This window comes from Mchenga conophoros, linkage group LG11, assembly GCF_057382185.1.
Source record: "Mchenga conophoros isolate Kocher_MC1m ecotype Shallow Benthic linkage group LG11, M_conophoros_male_GT1.1, whole genome shotgun sequence".
Taxonomy (NCBI): Eukaryota; Metazoa; Chordata; class Actinopteri; order Cichliformes; family Cichlidae; genus Mchenga; species Mchenga conophoros.
In genome coordinates this window covers 1406075-1426031 of record NC_140536.1, presented here as the reverse complement: position 1 = coordinate 1426031, position 19957 = coordinate 1406075, and the positions used below count along the sequence as shown (strand labels likewise).

Below are 19957 nucleotides of genomic sequence, written 5' to 3'. Positions count from 1 at the left end.
CTCTCTCTCTCTCTCTCTGTTCCTCTCTCTCTCTCCCTCTCTGTTCCTCTCTCTCTCTCTCTCTCTCTGTTCCTCTCTCTCTCTCTCTGTTCCCCCCCTCTCTCTCTCTGTTCCTCTTTCTCCCTCTGTTCCTCTCTCTCTCTCCCTCTCTGTTCCTCTCTCTCTCTCTCTCTCTGTTCCCCTCTCTCTCTCTCTGTTCCTCTCTGTTCCTCTCTCTCTCTCTCTCTCTCTCTGTTCCTCTCTCTCTCTCTCTGTTCCTCTCTCTCTCTCTCTCTTTCTCTGTTCCTCTCTCTCTCTCTCTGTTCCTCTCTCTCTCTCTCTCTCTCTCTCTCTTTCTCTGTTCCTCTCTCTCGCTGTTCCTCTCTCTCTCTCTTTCTCTGTTCCTCTCTCTCTCTGTTCCTCTCTCTCTCTCTCTCTCTGTTCCTCTCTCTCTCTCTCTCTCTGTTCCTCTTTCTCTGTTCCTCTCTCTCTCTCTGTTCCTCTCTCTCTCTCTCTCTCTGTTCCTCTTTCTCTGTTCCTCTCTCTCTCTCTCTCTGTTCCTCTCTCTCTCTCTCTCTTTCTCTGTTCCTCTCTCTCTCTGTTCCTCTCCCTCTCTCTCTGTTCCTCTCTCTCTCTCTCTCTCTCTGTTCCTCTCTCTCCCTCTGTTCCTCTCTCTCTCTCTCTCTTTCTCTGTTCCTCTCTCTCCCTCTCTGTTCCTCTCTCCCTCTCTTTCTCTGTTCCTCTCTCTCTCTCTCTCTGTTCCTCTCTCTCTCTCTCTCTGTTCCTCTCTCTCTGTTCCTCTCTCTCTCTCTCTCTCTGTTCCTCTCTCTCTCTCTTTCTCTGTTCCTCTCTCTCTCTCTCTGTTCCTCTCTCTCTCTCTCTCTGTTCCTCTCTCTCCCTCTCTGTTCCTCTCTCTCTCTCTGTTCCTCTCTCTCTCTCTCTCTCTCTCTGTTCCTCTCTCTCTCTGTTCCTCTCTCTCTCTCTCTCTCTGTTCCTCTCCCTCTCTCTCTGTTCCTCTCTCTCTCTCTCTCTCTGTTCCTCTCTCTCTCTCCCTCTCTGTTCCTCTCTCTCTCTCTCTCTCTCTGTTCCTCTCTCTCTCTCTCTGTTCCCCTCTCTCTCTCTCTGTTCCTCTTTCTCCCTCTGTTCCTCTCTCTCTCTCCCTCTCTGTTCCTCTCTCTCTCTCTCTCTCTGTTCCCCTCTCTCTCTCTCTGTTCCTCTCTGTTCCTCTCTCTCTCTCTCTCTCTCTGTTCCTCTCTCTCTCTCTCTGTTCCTCTCTCTCTCTCTCTCTTTCTCTGTTCCTCTCTCTCTCTCTCTGTTCCTCTCTCTCTCTCTCTCTCTCTTTCTCTGTTCCTCTCTCTCTCTCTGTTCCTCTCTCTCTCTCTCTCTTTCTCTGTTCCTCTCTCTCTCTCTCTGTTCCTCTCTCTCTCTCTCTCTTTCTCTGTTCCTCTCTCTCCCTCTCTGTTCTACTCTCTCTCTCTCTGTTCCTCTCTCTCTCTCTCTGTTCCTCTCTCTCTCTCTCTGTTCCTCTCTCTCTCTCTCTCTCTGTTCCTCTCTCTCCCTCTCTGTTCCTCTCTCTCTCTCTGTTCCTCTCTCTCTCTCTGTTCCTCTCTCTCCCTCTGTTCCTCTCTCTCTCTCTGTTCCTCTCTCTCTCTCTCTCTCTCTCTCTCTCTGTTCCTCTCTCTCTCTCTCTGTTCCTCTCTCCCTCTCCCTCTCAGTTCCTCTCTCTCTCCCTCTCTGTTCCTCTCTCTCTCCCTCTCTGTTCCTCTCTCTCTCTCTGTTCCTCTCTCTCTCTCTGTTCCTCTCTCTCTCTCTCTGTTCCTCTCTCTCCCTCTCTTTTCCTCCTTCTACATCTAATCAGACTAAATGTTTATTTTTTTTTAGATTGATAAATATAAAAAACATATTTGTTAACTTTCAGAGTAAAGAGAGAAACTATCTGTATTTCTTAATTGCAAAAGGCCCCAAATTGTATTCAAATTGAGCCACACTTATGGAGCTCCACGATTCTTCTCCTGGTGTTTTGGTTGACATCTCTTGATTTTCCCATGTCACAGAAACAGGCTCTGTGTTTTGCCTTATATGCATCCACAGCTGTGCCACCGATTTACTCACATGGACTCTACTAACCAATCAGAAGCTTCTTCAGCTCAGAATGGAATCGTCTGTAGTTTTCTTATTAATTAACAATAAACTTAGTGTACATGTGATCCTACATTTGATGAAAGTGATAAAAAAAATAGAAGCTCTGTCTCTCTTTATTCTGACATTTAACTAATTCAAAAGATATTTCAATATTTATCTAAAACAAAACAAGTTTACTCTAAATTGATGTTGTACAGTAAAAAAATGTCCATAAAGTGTATGTAAATATCTGGTTTCAACTGTGAATATCCTGTATTGAAATTCCTCTTGTTTTGCATAGAAATATACTGAACAACATACAAAGCATAATATATAAAATAACAACTGTTTTTTCTTTGAAAGAAGCCCCTTATGTCCATTCTTGTATATCAGTGCATTACTGAAACCGATTTATTTAGCCGTGGAGGGAAACAACTGAAAATATGAAATAAATACATGTAAGCTAAGACTCTCTAAAGAAACAGCATTGTTGTTGTTCGGGTTTTCATTTCACCATTTGTTGATTCACTCAAATAACAAGTAACGTAATATGGGTCAAGTGATCAGTTTGACATCAATCTTTCGTGATGCACCGTATTTACATTATTTGTACAGTACGAATGATTTGCTTTGGTACCTGCTCAAACTTAAGTTCTCCTCTGTCTACCTGGCTGTGCTTCTCCAACAGGCAGCAGCTACCCCCGCCCCCTCGCTCAGTCGCTTAGTGCCTGAGCTCGGATCATACCAATATTAGGGGGATTTACGCACAGTCGTAAATCCCCACAGTGTTCACTATGTGCTTCGAATATTGTGCGTAGGTTTTGTTTTATACAGTTGTCAGTCAGGCAACTATGAAAAAATTACACTCCAAAAGACCCCGGGCTTCTGAAAAAACAACCGGGGCTCAAGCCCAGTAAGCCACCCCCTGCTCCGCCACTGATCTGAGCTCTCCTCCCTCTTCTGGACATTCCTAGGAACAGCAGAGATACTGTGGATACTGTTAGAGGACCCGAGCTTGAAGGATAAAGACCGCCCACAGAGGTGAGAGGGGATTTATTTATTTATTTATTTATTTTAAGAAGGCTCTGTCATCACAAGAGTTCAGACTGTGGGATGTATAACATTAGTTTTGAATTGGACCTCCTGGTTCTTTGTTCAGCTTTAATTTACAAGGTTTTAGAAAGAACACTATCAGAAATTGATTTAGAAGTAGCTTTTCCACTCAGTATGTAATAGTCACAATGGTGTGGTGTCTCTTTAATGTAACATAAGTCAAGGGTTTATGATGTCATTAGTGTGCGCCACTGCCCTCTCTGTGATTTATGGGAGCAACAGGCTTGCACACATCCTCCAACCACACACCCATATTTTGTTGTCAAACTCCATTGCAGTTTATTTCACACCTCAAACATTTAGTAAACAATTAAGCAAATAAAAGTAAACTGCAATAAATTACAGGTAGTAATAAAATAAACTACTAACTCTTTTTACGCTACGTCCACATCTACACGGGTATTTTTGAAAACGCAGCTGTTTCGTCCACACGTAAACGGTGTTTCGAATCACCGAAAACTGAGATTTTTTAAAACTCCTCTTTTACATTTATGTTTACAACATCAAAGGTATGTGCCTTTTTTCACGTCACGCTGTGCACCACGTTATTGTTTACATGAGATGAATTGCAGAATAGCAGATAGAGACGAAATACTGTTAATCTGACTGTCTGCAGGTTTTACACGCTTACATACACACGAAGTTACTGTCCCTCCATTTAGAAAGACAGAGGCGTCATGGTGTAGTTGTGTCCCCCCCCCGCTGTAACTTTACTGTATAAAGAGCAAACATCTCCAAAATGTCAGGAGCAGTTAGTCATTACAAGAAGTGTTTGTGAACTAAAAATCAAGAACGTGGGATCCTGTTTGTCCGTGATTTGAACAGCCCAGCACGTGCTGCTGATGCAGAGGAAACTAATCCTGCAGGGAGACCTACCTCGGCACTCGTGCAGGTGAAGCCAAAGGGCAGATTTGCTTCACCATATTTTCTAGTCTTTGGCTTAGAATGAAGTTGGTTTGGAAACATATTCAGCGACGCTTCATCTCCTGCTTTGCGTTTGTGTGGGCGCCCCGTCAAAAACCTGTCCATGTTAGCAGTGTCCAAGCATTTTTTTTCTTTTCATACCCCCCCCGCCCACACCCACCCACCCACCCACCCACACACACACACACACACACCCACACACACACACACTGCAATGGCTGGGCCTCACACTTTGGGAACCTCTGGTATAACCAGTGACAGCAGTATCTCAGAGGATACTGCTCCATTGACGAGCCATTACTTCACAAAGAGGTACTTCCTTTTATGACATGTAGGTTGTTGAATATAGTACAGGTGTTCCTCTGCATCTTTAACAAGTCTGCCAAGTGGGGTTATTCAAAATAAGACCCAGCTTCAATACCACATGATCATTTTTTTTACATTGAATTCACACTGTGCAGTGGCATTTTTGTCGAGCTCCTGCCCTGTTTTATTCATCAATTAACATTCAATAAACTCACAGACAAGGTAAAAGTTATGAACACATTTTGTTTTATTTTCTTTAAACTTGTGCATCAACTTCAAAGGGTAAACTGTGTGCACTGCATCTTGTTTTTATAACAGGTTCAAAATTATTTAGTTGTCTTTATAATTCTTCTAAATACATCTTTTCCTTTTTAAAACCATTTACACAGCTCAGCACTGGATTCTAGCAATCTATAATTAATCAGGGGTGAAGAATAAAAGAATCATCAATAATCTTCCTTTTTAGCCAACATTTTAATTTGCTCTTACCAACTACCATTCTTCTTCTGTGTGAAGTAAAAATATCTTTCTTTAAATATGATTCCTTTACATGATAAAAATAGTTTCTTTTTTTCTGCTTCTCCAAAATAATACAGTGTCACTGAAGCTTTACCATACTGCTCTGTGTCTCTGTTGGAGAGCATAATAATAATTAGTGCGAATCTGTTCCGTTGAGGATGGGTGCATGATGGGCTCTCAGGGGTCTAGATGTGTGTGTGTTTTGTGTTGGTTCTTTTCTAGTGTACAAAGCCTCCTGAACTACCAGCCGGGAGCTTCACCCCTTGGCCGTGGATGACACTCGTCTTAGTGTGGTTTGTGTTGGTAAAAATCATTACAAAATTTTGATACTTGTCATACAAAAACACTTTTTTCATAGAAATTGCATTTGCACAAGTAACTGTGGAGATTTGCTGTGAAAGGAAGAAAGCCACAAAAGTACAAAGTTAAAATGGAGGCCATGCCACTGACCAGTAAAATAAAATAAGAATAAAGTAAATAACACAAAAAACAAACAAACAAAAATGCAAAAAGTGTGTGTCCCCATACAGTGTTGAAATGAAGTGTGTTCACTGCAGCAATGAAAAATCAGTCCAAAGAGATATAAATAAAGATCTTTATAAAATAATAATTAATAAATAAAAACAATAAATATCTTGAATAAATAGAATTTATGTGTGGTGTGACTGCTGTGGATTTAGACTTGATGAGCCGTGCCTACACCTACCAGGGTTTCTTTTTATTGATGTTAGAGGTGTTTTCAGACAGTGAGTGGATGCCTCCAATGAAAACACGGCAGGTTCCACTCTAGTGGGAGCACACCACTGTGTGCTGTGTGACCATGGAAATTACAACCAAGCAAAAAAGAAAATATACAGGACAATATTTTACAGATACTGGGTCATCTAAATGAAACACCTCTACACCAGTAGAGAATAGACATCAAACTGAAAGTACATGGTTTGTCATTCTTACTAGCCAAACTTACTAGAATATTATTATTATTATTATTATTATTATTATTATTATTATTATTATTATTATTTATTATTATTATGTTATACGGCTAATCACCTTTAGCCACAATTCAAGAAAAAAACGACACTTGTTTAGAACAGCAGCCTATGGTTTAAAGGCTGGTCGAATCAAAGGGAGCATGGGATGTTGGAAAACAAGTTACTCCACCTTCATAGAGTAGTTTCTGGAAAGGGACATAGAAAGCGCACTATACTGTATAACCTCTACTTCTGCAATTTCTCCATATAGTTTCTAAAAGTCACCTCCACCAGCAGATTAGAAAACAAAAGTGCTAGTACTCTGAAAAATAAATACATGATATCGCTTATTGCCTGATAGATGATATACAATAAAACCATTTTTTGTGTCAGTCGGTATTGTGACTAAGGAATGCCTCTGTGTACATTGTAATCTCGTCATGCTCTTGTCGGTTTGGGTTTCATTTAGCCTGTCAAATCTTATTCTACAAACTTAGTTCCTTGTTCACCTAGTTAACATCTCTATACTGGCTCACAGTCTGTTATTGGTGTTGTTTAACCAGCCCATTTTGAGCTCTGTGGTGAAAGACTAAATAAGTAGCAGCTAAAGAGGATAGGACCAGTTTTTTAAAGGATTCTTCTGTCCCCCTTCAGGTTAATTTCCAGACTCTTCTCAACATCTGGGTTTTGGAAGTCTGGACAAGCTGATAGTTTTCCGTCTTTCTGCCTTGCCAAGTTGGTAAGTGTAATGAGGTAACACGCTGAAATTTCACCCAGAATCAAGTTATTTCCACAGGAAATATTGTAGAATCTCTTATCCCTAGCTAATTATAAACAAACAAGAACAATATGTCGTCAATATATTGCAAAGCACTTCTGCTCTATCTTCAGAGTAATACAACTGCCAAATTTGCCCCCCGAGCAACACCCCTACCATTTACCCGCAACCTTTTTCCCAATGTCTCTGCACTCCGTCTCACTACCAGAAAAACGGTAAGAGATGGACTGAGATTCCCATTTTAGGCCATGGTCTCTTTGCCTGGCAGTCTGCGGTCGTTGAAGGTGTGCATGTTGATAACCTCTTCTGTTTTCACCATTATGGGTCGCTGGGGCTTGTGTTTGAGTCGGCGCTGGCACTTGAGGGAGACTCGCAGTTCTTCCACCATGGCACTGCAGAAAGACCTCTGCAAAAGAAGGAAAGAGAAAAAAGAAAGCAAAATGGGTTTCAGGGCACTTGCCTTATCCAAATGTAATGGTTAAAAGAACAAGGCTGTTTTCCCTGTGGGCAACCTCTTTTGTAGCCTCGTCCAATCACCAGACACCATCTCATCCCAAAGTTGTCATAAATGGTAAATGGTCTGTATTACTTAGTCCCTAAGGGCCCCAAAGCGCCTTACAATACATTCAGTCATCCACCTATTCGCACACACAGGTGACGGCAAGCTGCATTGTAGTCACAGCTGACACTGGCGCCACCGGGCCCTCTGACCACCACCAGTAGGTAACAGGTGAAGTGTCTTGCCCAAGGACACAACAACCAAGACTGTCCGAGTCGGGACTCAAACCAGCAACCTTCCGATTACAAGATGAACTGCCAACTCTTGAGCCACGATCGCCCCAAGGGTAAAATATATAGTGCAGAAGGCCTACAACATAAGGTATGCATGATGGGACCAAGGAAAAAATTGGAATGGAAAGGTGCAGGTACAATGGCATTTTTGGTAATGGAATTACTCAATACTCTGTCAGAGTACATTTGTTTAAAGATTTGAAGCTGTTGCAGCATATTCAAGGCTTTTTATGCATGGTGATAGATGCCGAAAAAAATTCAGCTTCTAATCTAAAAATAAACCAAATACATCACTGAAAAAGCATCTTCAGTCATAGATTGCATGTATGATTTAAGGTCTGTGATTTTTTATGTTGATTATATTTTTCTTTAATCTTTATATTTCCCACTCGCCCTATGGTTGGTCTCTGTTCTTCAAGTTTAGGTCCTCTACCACAGTACTTGGAACTGTGTTCTGGACAGAGAATTGGAATGGCCACAAATAATCATATGCTTAGTGAATATCTCAGGAAGCATAAACCAAAGAAGCAAGAGGAGCAAGAAGAGGAACCATCACAGAAGGACAGACCCCGCCAGGTAAGTACCACCGACAGATAAAAGAACTGGCTGACATAGACAAATCCTATCAGTGGCTGGACAAAGAGCTGGACTGAAAGACAGCACAGAAGCGCTAATGATGGCAGCACAGGAGCAAACCCTAAGCACAAGATCCATAGAGGCTGGGGTCTACCACACCACAAACTTTCCTTTTTGCTAAAGCATATAGTTAGGGCTGGACCAGGTGACCCTGAATCCTCCCTTAGTTATGCTGCAATAGACGTAGGCTGCCGGGGATTCCCATGATGCATTGGGTTTTTCCTTTCCAGTCACCTTTCTCACTCACTATGTGTTAATAGACCTCTCTGCATTGACTCGTACCTGTTATTAATCTCTGTCTCTCTTCCACAGCATGTCTTTATCCTGTCTTCCTTCTCTCACCCCAACCGGTCGCAGCAGATGGCCCCGCCCCTCCCTGAGCCTGGTTCTGCCGGAGGTTTCTTCCTGTTAAAAGGGAGTTTTTCCTTCCCACTGTCGCCAAAGTGCTTGCTCATAGGGGCTCATATGATTGTTGGGTTGTTCTCTGTATCTATTATTGTAGGATCTACTGCACAATATAAAACACCTTGAGGCGACTGTTGTTGTGTTTTGGCGCTGTGTAAATAAAATTGAATTGAATTGAATTGAATTGAATAAAGTCATCCCCACTCTCATTTGCCTTAACCAGACTGGTATTATTAAATGTAGACATTGTTGCACTAATACCCACAAGCTTTTCAATTTAATGCAGCTATCATTTATCAACAAATCTAACACCTTAATTTTACCATTAGGTGCAGAAAAAGTATTTTAAAGATTTCACTGGAAATTTCTCATGTTTCTCACACTTCGTAAATTTGGGTTTGGAAAATCCTTTATTTACTGTATTAAGGGACTCTATTCTACACCAACAGCCACAGTCACCAACAATGGGCTGATTTCATCAAGCTTCATATCCTCTTTATCCATATCTCTGCATTGTTCGTTGACCACTAGCAGCTGCACTAAGACAGAATGAAAAGATCAGAGGCAATCGGACAAATACATGAAACATGAACATGAAACGATTCTTTATTCATGAACATCATGTCCACATATTGTGATTACTGCCACTAGAATTGACATTGACTCGGATGAATTTATCCTCAGCAACAGAGGGGACTCTTGGTCTTCCTTTCCTGGGGTGGGCCAGTTTCGTTGTTGATAGCTTTATAGTTTTTGCAACTGCACTTGGGCACACATTCAAAGTTTTAGCAGTTTTTTGGACTGACTGTATCCCGATGAAGGATTCCTGATGAAGGCATTTAGGGTCCTGCTGGTCTTGTATAGTTCTAGGCATTCCAGGATCCAGGTGTCGGGCATTGAGTCATAGGCCTTCTTGTAATCAATCCAGGCAGTGCACAGGTTGGTCAGCCTGGTCTTACAGTCTCGGGCAAGTGTTCTGTCTACCAGTAGCTGGTGTTTGCCAATTCTTTTCTGTGCCCCGCTCATGTATTGAAAACCATGTGCCTGTTCATCTTAGCCGCTATGATGCCTGACAGTATCTTCCATGTGGTACTGAGGCAGGTTATTGGCCAGTAGTTGGATGGGACCGGTTCCTTAGGGGGGGTTCGGGACTGTCCAGTCTTCAGTTAGCCATTCTGGGTGTCTCTCATTGATTAGCAGCTGTGCTGCCAGATGCTCATGGAGTGCAGTCAGTTTGGTGCTGTTTAACTCTTCATATGTGTGTGTGTGTGTGTGTGTGTGTGCGTGTGTGTGTGTGTGCGCGCATGTGTGTGTGCGCGCATGTGTGTGTTTGTATAGATATTATTATATTTGCTATAGCTTTATTGTATTACCGTATATGTTTGCATGTATTTAAGTGTGTGGATATAACTGTTGCTGCTCTTACACCGAGGTTCCTTGTACATTATATGGACTACACTCACTCCTATATCCCCCGTGTTTGCATCATCTGTGTTCTTAAGTCGTCGTGTCCTTGTACTGGATATGACTCTTCTAAGTTGTTGTGCTGTTTTGTTTGTAAATAAAGTATTTAAAAAATACATAAAAAAAGAAACCAACATGATTCAAACCGCTTTATGGCACCATGTTATGCATGGTGGCCAACATCACAGTAAGAATTTTGGGTGAAAGTTAATTTGTTGTTATTAGTAATTATTAATAATTATTATAATTATTAGTATTAGTATTACCGTATATCAAAACTATAATCTTCAGTTGCTACTGGTTAGGTGAACCTATAAAAGAAAAAAAAACATTTTGGGTAAAAATACACAATCTGGTACTTAAACCACATGTTGGAGGGCAAACTCCCACCCTCAACAATCTTCTCTTCAATTATTGGTCATCACATTCATGATCCTGTTCCAGTTGAGACACCAACAGAAAGCATCTTGTACAGTCGTACCTAGGGATGGGTATCGAAACCCGGTTGTTGTTGAGAACCGGTTCCCACTGTTTCAATTCCTTGGAATTGTTTGCCATTTTTGCAAACGATTCCCTTATTGATTCCAGTCGCCCCGAATGACGTCACCACGTTGCGGAGCGTCATTTACCTGGCAGGAAACACGGCGCCTAACGCTCAAAACTTTGATTATACTTTACGAGAACGGATGACAACAGGGCGACTTGCAACACTTGCAAAGTAGATATTTCCTTTAAGCTAGGAAACACTACGAATATGCAAAAGCATTTGCTCACAAAACACGCGATGACCTTAAATGAATGTCGTGTTTTTAATTCTGCTCCGGACTCGTGAATCTCAACCCAGCAGCAGCGGTAACGTTTGCACGTCCTCTCCCGTTAATGCGGCAGGTAAATAATCAACTAACAGTGCATATTATGTTAGCGCGATCTGCCTTATTACAAAACCTGCCATTACTGTGCATTTAGTGACCATGATGAGAGAGACAGAGTCTGGCTCAGATGCTGGCAGTTCTCGCTGCAGTCTACCGGTAGCATCTCCTTTCAGGCCAGGATAGACGAATGTCACCGAGCAGTGACTCAGTTTGTGGTCAAAGGCTTTCAGTAAGTGAATGTGTTTAATTGTAGGCAGGGACATTACTGGATATTCTTGTGTAATTGCTACAGAATAATTTATGTTATACTTTGTTATTGCTACAGAAGAATATTTATTTTATTATTTTACATTTACAATATTTTTTCCTGGGGACCCTGTGACACCCCATTGAAGAGCCGTAGGCTGTGGATCTCTTAAGATCTCACTGTTGGGTTTGTAAGGCCATGTTACTCCTAAATTTCTATCTTGTTCAAAGAGAAGCTATAAAACAAAGTTCTAAGCTAATCGACCTTAGTGTTCTCCTTTTTTAAAAATAATCGATAAGAGAATCGATAAAGAATCGAATCGTTAAACAGAATCGAAAATGGAATCGGAATCGTGAAAATCTTATCAATACCCATCCCTAGTCGTACCATTGAACAGGTTATGTGGGCATAATAAGAATAATGGGATGCTCATAATTTATTAACTCATTTGAGGTGCTGACTGCAAATGGGGATCAATTCTCACCTTAGTGTCTAAGTCCAAAAACGTTTTTTATTCTGTTGAATAAGAAACTGAAATACAACGTGCAACCATAAATAAAACCATTCATTCATGTTGGTTAAGTAACAGATACAGCAGATTAATAGACTGCTATTTATATTGCTTTTCTAGTCTTGCTGACCATTTAAAGCGCTTTCAACTACAAGACATATTTACATTCATACAATACATACATTTATATCTAACACTCACACACAGGAGTTGGTGATGGATCCACCAATCTTCTGATTGGCAGACAACCCAGAGCTGCCCAGTATTTACTTATCCCTATTTTACAGTGGTATGCAAAACTTTGGGTACCCCTCATGATTTTTCTTCATAAATAATTTTTTTGTTTGGATCAGCAATTTCATTTAAATTTATCATATACCAGATGAACACAATTATATTTGAGAAGTGAAATAATGTTATAGGATTTGCAGAAAGTGTGCAATAGTTACTTAAACTATATTAGGCAGGTGCATAAATTTGCATGACACCTCTTTTTAATAGTTTGAGCCCATAGAATCACGGTAAGGATGCCATATTCACGTCAATTCCACCAATCAGAAACTGCAAGGCAAAAAACCTCATGTGGCCCCAAGGGCGTAGATTTGGCGTGGACGGAAGGGACATGTCCCCACCAATATCCAGCGATTATTGAATTGTCCCCACCAATAATTTGATCTCTTCGAGTAAAGAAAAACAAGAAAAAAAAGATCTGTCAGCGTCTCGTTCACCCAGCGGAGCAGAAAGAGTTAAATTACGTTCTCTACTGGAGTCCTACGTCATGTGACAAATATGGCCAATGTGATTGGCTGAGCCTTTCAGGGAGCTCTGTTTAGTTTTAGCAGCGGCAAACCTGCGCTGCGAGGAGGAGAGGAGGACGGCAGCAAAGAGGAAGAAGCTGGATATAAGAAAGTGTTTTTCAAAGAAACCTGTGAGTCACTTAAAGCCAAGTTCACTCATAAAATGTGTCACAATAACGTTACAGGCTGTGCTAGGCTTTGGCCCACATCAGTCTGAAACTGTATGTAACCATGAATAACATGTTTGGGAAACTAACTGCACAACAGGCAGCACTATTAGTTCTCTCAGTCTCAGAGCAGCATTTCTAATTTTGATTGAAACTGTCAGAGAAAACGGAGCCTCGAGCAGCCAGGATATTAGTTTATAGAGGCTGATAAAATAATATGTCTAACGTTAAAATGTTGGTGACACAATAATTTCATCCTAATGGTGCTGACATATTCATAGGGTTCATTTTTGAGACAAAATATCATGAGGTAGTCATGATATGCAAATATTCCAACCAACACAAAGCTCAGAGAGCAATGGTGACACAAGATCACAGGTGAAATTGGATGATGAGTTGTTGGTTCATGACTGTATTTGAAGCACGTGTGACTGCATGTATGTGGAATGTCTCACTGTTATTCATCAGGTGACAGAGGCAGCTCTGCCATGTTGTAGCTCAGACAGAGGTGAAGAGGTACGGAGCCCCGCAGGGGACATGGGAGAAAAAAAAATTAAGACTGACTTTTGCGAGATCTCGCAAAACAAACTCGGGATCTCGCAAAAGTTTTAGCCGCCAGTTTTTCGACCTCCCGCCAGCTCGAAGCCGACCGGGAGGTCGAGGCACGATGTGCCGGGAAAGCGGTGTTCTTCCCGGCTGTAGTAGGTCTCGACCTCCCGTTAGCTTCGCGCTAAGGGTGTCAGATCTCCAAAAACGTCAGAGCACTTTTGCAATATGTGATGTCTTGTAAACCGAGCAGGTATCTGACGTTTACACAACTACATTCACGCCTCAAAATATCTTAAAAGTGTATTTTGTGACCCAGAAAGAGTAATATTACAACTAAGTAGCTGCCGCCATTGTTGGAATTCAACTTTTGCTATTGCAAAATCTCGCAAAAGTCCGTCTTAATTTTTTTTTTCTCCCATGTCCCCTGCGGGGCTCAGTAAAGAGGCGAGGTCACAGGTGACTGACTGATGATTCGGTGCTGTAGATTAACTAGTATTTATTATCATGACAGTTGTTAGGCTGCTGATGTAAATTGATTCATTAGTGTATATTTGACAAAGAATCTGAATTGACATGTCTCACTTTTTATATGGCACGAATCCATGTGTTACTTTATCAGGTGGCAATATGTCCTAGTGCAGTCAGAGGGGAAGAGCCAAAGGTGAGGCACATCAAGCACAGAATAATAATTGTAATGTGAGGATAAAACGCATTTTACTGAGGCTAAAAGAAGCTTCAGTGCTCTCAGAAGACTAAAAACATGGCTAAGGTCAACAATGACTCAAATGAGATTAAACAATACTGCTGTATGTCCACCAGGAGAGACTGGACAGCATAGATGTAAAACAAACATGCCAGCAGTTTATCTCAGTTAACGAAAATATTCATAGATTTAAATTTCTCTACAAACAGTTGGTCTGGTCACAGTATACTCAATGATGCTTTTAGTGTGCTCTGTAATGTCTGTTCTCTTACCATTGCTGGTATGGATTCAAAAAAAAAAAAAAAAAAAAAGTGTGCATATGTATGTACATATATGTACATGTGTGTGTAGATATATATGTATGTATATGTATGTGTGTTTGTTACTTGTAGTTATTACTGCCTGTTACCTGTGGTAATGCAATTTATAATTTATATATTCTGTATTCAGTTATGAAGGCTCTAATTGTTGTTTGCGAGCTGCCGTTTAGATGCTTGTATGTGCCCGGGGCTGTTGATGGGTCTGTATGCAATGATGGGCGTAGCTGCGGGAAGTTTGTTTTTTTTGTTGATGAGTGAGTATAAGGGTGGGATTTAATAAGTTTTCTTCGTCCCACTCCTTTTTCAGGCAATTTTTGTTTTTTGTTTTGTGCATTTTATGTTCAATATAGGTATTTGTTGTGCCTGAAAATGAACAAATAAATGAAATGAAATGAAATGAAATGAACGAGAGGAGAAGGCCTGTGTTTGGCTGCTTCACATAGTGGACATTGAGTTGTTGTGTGGGTCACCAGTAGTCCATGTCTGTTGCTGTAACAGTAGTTCATGCTTAGAATGAAAAAATCCCAGCTCACTGAGGGGCCAGGGCCTAAAATGTTGCATCATTTTGCTGAGAGATCTTTTACTTTGTGGTCATCTTAGACGAGTAGTTTTATGGACAAAAACCAGCAGGTCATTCAGTGTTCCCTTAGTGCTAATGTGTCAGAGATGTTGGTGTAACTGAAGTAATGCTGTTAAGTCCTTAAAGTCATATTCTTTTATTGTCATGACTCTATTTTTATTTTTGTATGATACCTGATTTATAAATATGGCTGAAGTAAACTAAAGTTTAAAATACTTAGTCAGTCATTTGTTTAATAGTAATTTAACATTATATAATTCACATGTAAAACCATGAATTGTAATTTTAAATGGTTTAAAAGCAGGTAGAATAGCATATGTAGGCAAGTATATTTCTCCTTTTTTGTTTTTTTATCAAGAAGCAAAGACAAAAAGGGAAAAAAAAGAAACAGGGCAGGTTCGATGGTTGAATCGTCCGTCCACACCAATGCCAAAACCAAATCTACGCCCTTGTGTGGCCCTAAATTTACGACACATGGCGTAATCCAGTCACACGTCTCTAACTGGGCTGAAAAGTACAATTGTTGACGGAACTGGCTCTGATGCGTCGTGCTAGTGCTGCCATTATCAGGAGCTACAGCAGCCAACGGCTAACAATGATAAACAACGGAGGAAACCAGTCCGCTAAGTGAATTTCTGCCTTAGCGGATACACAAAGCTTGCGTTTTTGTGGTCTTCTTTTGCGGCTGGTTCACTGAATTGTAGAGCGCGGTGAAACTTGGAGTTTTTCGAATCTGTGAAAGCTTTGCCAACTACCCAGGTATACCTTTTGTTATTACATGAAGTCGGGAGAGATTGTGGCTTGGTTGTATGTGTTTAGCGGACTTTTGCACTTTACGTAACTGCTCTTTTAATCATTGCTTGTTCTCACTGTGTTTGTTGGTTGTAGAAATTGTTGATCTGAGCATTTAGCTGAGATACTAAGGTTTCTGTGGATACCACACATGTCGATATATGCATGAAAAAAGTCATGGAGGGTTGCATACCTCTTGAGACCCAATGCCGCTGAAGAAGCTTAGCACTTTATCTGACACACACACACACGTACACACACGCATGCTCATTTTCATATATTAGTGAGACAATCTAATTGGCACAGTGATTTCCCTAGCTAAATGTAGATAAATGTAGTCAAGCTTTATTAATAATTAGTTATTGTAAGTGAAAATTATCCAGAATTTCATGAAATCTATTTTATTCCCCAAATGGCCCAAATTGGAGTAGCTACTAATCTTTAGATTAGAATAAAATAGAAAGCCTTTATTCTTACAAGACATTCTTACAGGTTCAGGATTGCCACTCCTGCTTAGTGCATTAGCGCTATCTCCCAAAAATAGTTTAGATGAAAATGGGCTTGAATCAACTGGAATTGTATCAAGTGTGAAATGTAGTTGTCAAATTTCAGATCTCACAATATAATCTCCTTTTTACCTTTTAACATCCGGCCTTGCCTCTAACCTCTGGTAATATATATATATTTTTTCTATGACATACTGTGAAAAGCATGTAATCTTTGCATTTCCTATAATGGTTTCCTATTGTCCTAAATAATTAAATGAGGCACCGTGGTGCGGTGGTTTGCACGTCACATCACAGCATGAGGGTCCCTGCTTTTAATCCTGTTTGTGGCCTTCCATGTGTGGAATTTTCATGTTCTCCTTCTGCCTGTGTGGGTTTCCTCTAGAAACTCTGGACTGTGGGAGTAAGCTGAAGACATGCAGGTTATGTTAACTGGTGATTCTAAATTGGCTGTGAATGAGAGGCACATAAGATACTTACAGTTCATAATTTAGAGCAAACATTGAGGTTAGCTATAAGTACCTTATAATCTCAAAGGCAAATGGGAACCATGAAGAGGCTTTGGGGAAAACTGCAACCATCACTTACCTGCAGAGAGTAAGCCAAGTCCTGAGAACTCAGTTGAATCTGAAGAACAAGGTCAAGGCAATCAACACTTCTCTTATTGGTCATTAGATATCCTGCGAGGATAGGTAAACAAGGAAGGTCTTTACCAGCATGGAGGGTTTCACCTGAAATCCTGCACCCTGAGAGGAGGTTGAAGACCCATGAGTATCAAAACCACTATCCAGGAAGGAACGGCAAAGATCCATGAGTACATCAGGAAGATGGCCACAACTGACCATGTGCTTAGTAAATACCTCAAGCAAAGCCAACCCAAGAAGGAAGAGGAGTAAGAAGAGAAACCATGATAGAAGGACAGGTCCCTGCGCAGCATATATCACCAGCAGATAGAAAAGCGGCTTATACGGAGAAATCCTACCGAAAGCTGGACTGAAAGACAGCACAGAGAGACTACTAACGGCAGCACAGGAACAAGCTCTCAGCATAAGATTGATAGACTCTGGGATCTACCACACCAGGCAAGACCTCATGTGGAGGCTGTGCAAAGATGCCTCTGAGATAATCCAGTACATAACAGCAGGGTGCAAGATGCCAGCAGGCAGGGCATACATGGAACGCCATAACCAGGTAGCTGGCATAGTATACAGGAACATCTTTTCTGAGTATGGCCTTTTGACCCAAGGTGAAAATGAGATATGCCCCCTAGAGTGGGTGAGACAGACCAGCGGAGGCCTTTGTGATACATGTAGCTATAATAAATGACAGCAACATCAGTAAGAAGGAACTCAAGAAGTACCAATAATGGCCAAGAGAGGAAGTTGGGAAGATGTGGAGGATGAAGGTAACAGTGGTCCCTGTGGTAATCGGAGCACTCAGGGCAGTAACCCCCAAACTGGGGGGAGGGGTTCAAGCAGATCCCAGGAACAACATGCAAGATCTCTATCCAGACCCAAGCTTGAAGGTTCATTAAATGACAGAAGTGTTATTACGCTTGACAAACCACTATAGCTGAAATGCTGCATAGCACTTGCTATCTCAGATGAAGTGCCTCTCCACATTAAAGGAATGGAAAGGTCATTAATCCAATGTTCAGAGCAGACATTGAAAACAAAAAGGAATATTTGATCTGTGTGGCTTATTTAGACCTGAGTAAGTAAATAATGGTTAATAAAACTGTAAATCATGAAGACATTTTCTGATGGATATTGTTGTTTTTATCTCTCACTCTTGCCTCTGGTTTTGAAACAACCTGCTGATCAACTGGGAAAGTTTATATCTTCCCTTGTTTTAATTATTTGAATTTCATTTATATAGTGCCAAGTCACTACAGCAGGTGTCTCAAGGCTCTTTATATTGTAAGGTAAAGACCCTACAATAATACAAAGAAAACAGAAAAGCCCAACAATCATATGACCTCCTATGAGCAAGAGCTTTGGTGACAGTAGGAAGGAAAAACTCAATGTTCACAGGAAGAAACTTCCAGCAGAACCAGACTCAGAGAGGGCACGCCATCGGCCGTGACCGGTTGGGGTGAGGGGAGGAAGACTGGACAAAGACATGCTAGGAAAGAGAGACAGAGATGAATAATAGCTCATAATTAGATGCAGAGAAGTTTAAAAACACAAGTGAGTGAAAAAGGTGACTTTTAACTAATTTAGGAACAACAAGTAAAATGGTAAATGGCCTGTATTTATATAGCGCCTTACTAGTCCCTAAGGACCCCAAAGCGCTTTACATATCCAGTCATCCACCCATACATTCACACACTGGTGATGGCAAGCTACATTGTAGCCACAGCCACCCTGGGGCGCACTGACAGAGGCGAGGCTGCCGGACACTGGCGCCACCGGGCCCTCTGACCACCACCAGTAGGCAACGGGTGAGGTGTCTTGCCCAAGGACACAACGACCGAGACTGTCCAAGCCGGGGCTCGAACCGGCAACCTTCCGATTACAAGGCGAACTCCCAACTCTTGAGCCACGATCGCCCTGCAGAGTGAGAGCGAAGTGCTCTACTAGGGTGATATGGTACTACAAGGTCATTAAGATAAGATGGGGCCTGATTATTTAAGACCTTGTATGTGAGGAGCAGGATTTTGAATTCTGGATTTAACAGGAAGCCAAAACAGGAGAAATCTGCTCTCTCTTTCTAGTCCCTGTCAGGACTCTTGCTGCAGCATTTTGGATTAGCTGAAGGCTTTTCAGCGAGTTTTTAGGACTTCCTGATAATGAACAGTAGTCCAGCCTAAAACTATGAACTGATGCATTTGATGTGCAACTAATCCATGAACTAGTTTTTCGGCGTCACTCTGAGACAGGATGTTTCTAATGTTATTGATACTGTGCAGATGGAGGAAAACAGCCCTACATATGTGTTTATCGTACACATTGCAGAATCTTGGAGTTGTGTTTTGACCAGGACATGTCCTTCAAAGTGCTACTAGAGGCCAAGGTAATGCCATCGTGCATCTGGTTAGATACCATATTTACTACCTAGTTGGATACCAAACAGACCCCTGGGTCCACTGTTCAGGCTGCTAAACTAAACTCAGTCATATTCCAGAAGAGGTGGGGCCTGCAAGGCTACGCAGAGCTCCCATTGTTAAAAAATCAGCGTAGGCGGAGTAAACATCCAGAATGGGCGAACTGTGCGAGTCCCCTCACCCACCGGCTCCATGACTCTGCAATGCCTACTGCAATTCCTGGGATCAGAGACTGGATTTTTTTAAACACAGGCCGATCCAGACTTTGTTCCACAGATCAATTGAGTCATTGTCATTTATATGTACCACACATTAGGCAGCACTAAAGAAGCTCTTTTCCCAAAGTTGATTAATATGCAAAATATTTTTTTCATTTTCAGATACAATTGTTCAATTAATGTTTGTGTTTCTCATATCCGAGAGTTTTGGTTATACTGAAGACAGTTTTCAGCCTTATTTCTATGATTTGTACTTTTGATTTCTACAATGCTAACACTATATTTGTTGTGAATCAGACCTTCCTAAAAAGCAACCTTTGTAATGTAATACATGTATACAAGTATGCACGTGTAGATCTACAGTGGGGCAAAAAAGTATTTAGTCAGCCACCGATTGTGCAAGTTCCCCCACTTAAAATGATGACAGAGGTCAGTAATTTGCACCAGAGGTACACTTCAACTGTGAGAGACAGAATGTGAAAAAAAAATCCATGAATCCACATGGTAGGATTTGTAAAGAATTTATTCGTAAATCAGGGTGGAAAATAAGTATTTGGTCACCTCAAACAAGGAAAATCTCTGGCTCTCACAGACCTGTAACGTCTTCTGTAAGAAGCTTTTCTGTCCCCCACTCGTTA

General features: G+C 41.2%; 1 protein-coding gene across 3 annotated transcripts in view; it reads right to left on the bottom strand.

Moving 5' to 3' along the window:
* Positions 1–4668: 4668 nt before the first annotated feature.
* grik2 (glutamate receptor, ionotropic, kainate 2) overlaps positions 4669–19957 on the bottom strand; it is a 336418-nt gene continuing 321129 nt past the window's right edge. For all 3 annotated transcript variants that reach the window (XM_085290496.1, XM_085290498.1, XM_085290497.1), the window contains one exon: positions 4669–7120. In XM_085290496.1, coding sequence (XP_085146622.1) covers positions 6867–7120 — 254 coding nt within the window. In that variant the 3' untranslated portion in view covers positions 4669–6866. The remainder of the gene's footprint in view (positions 7121–19957) is intronic.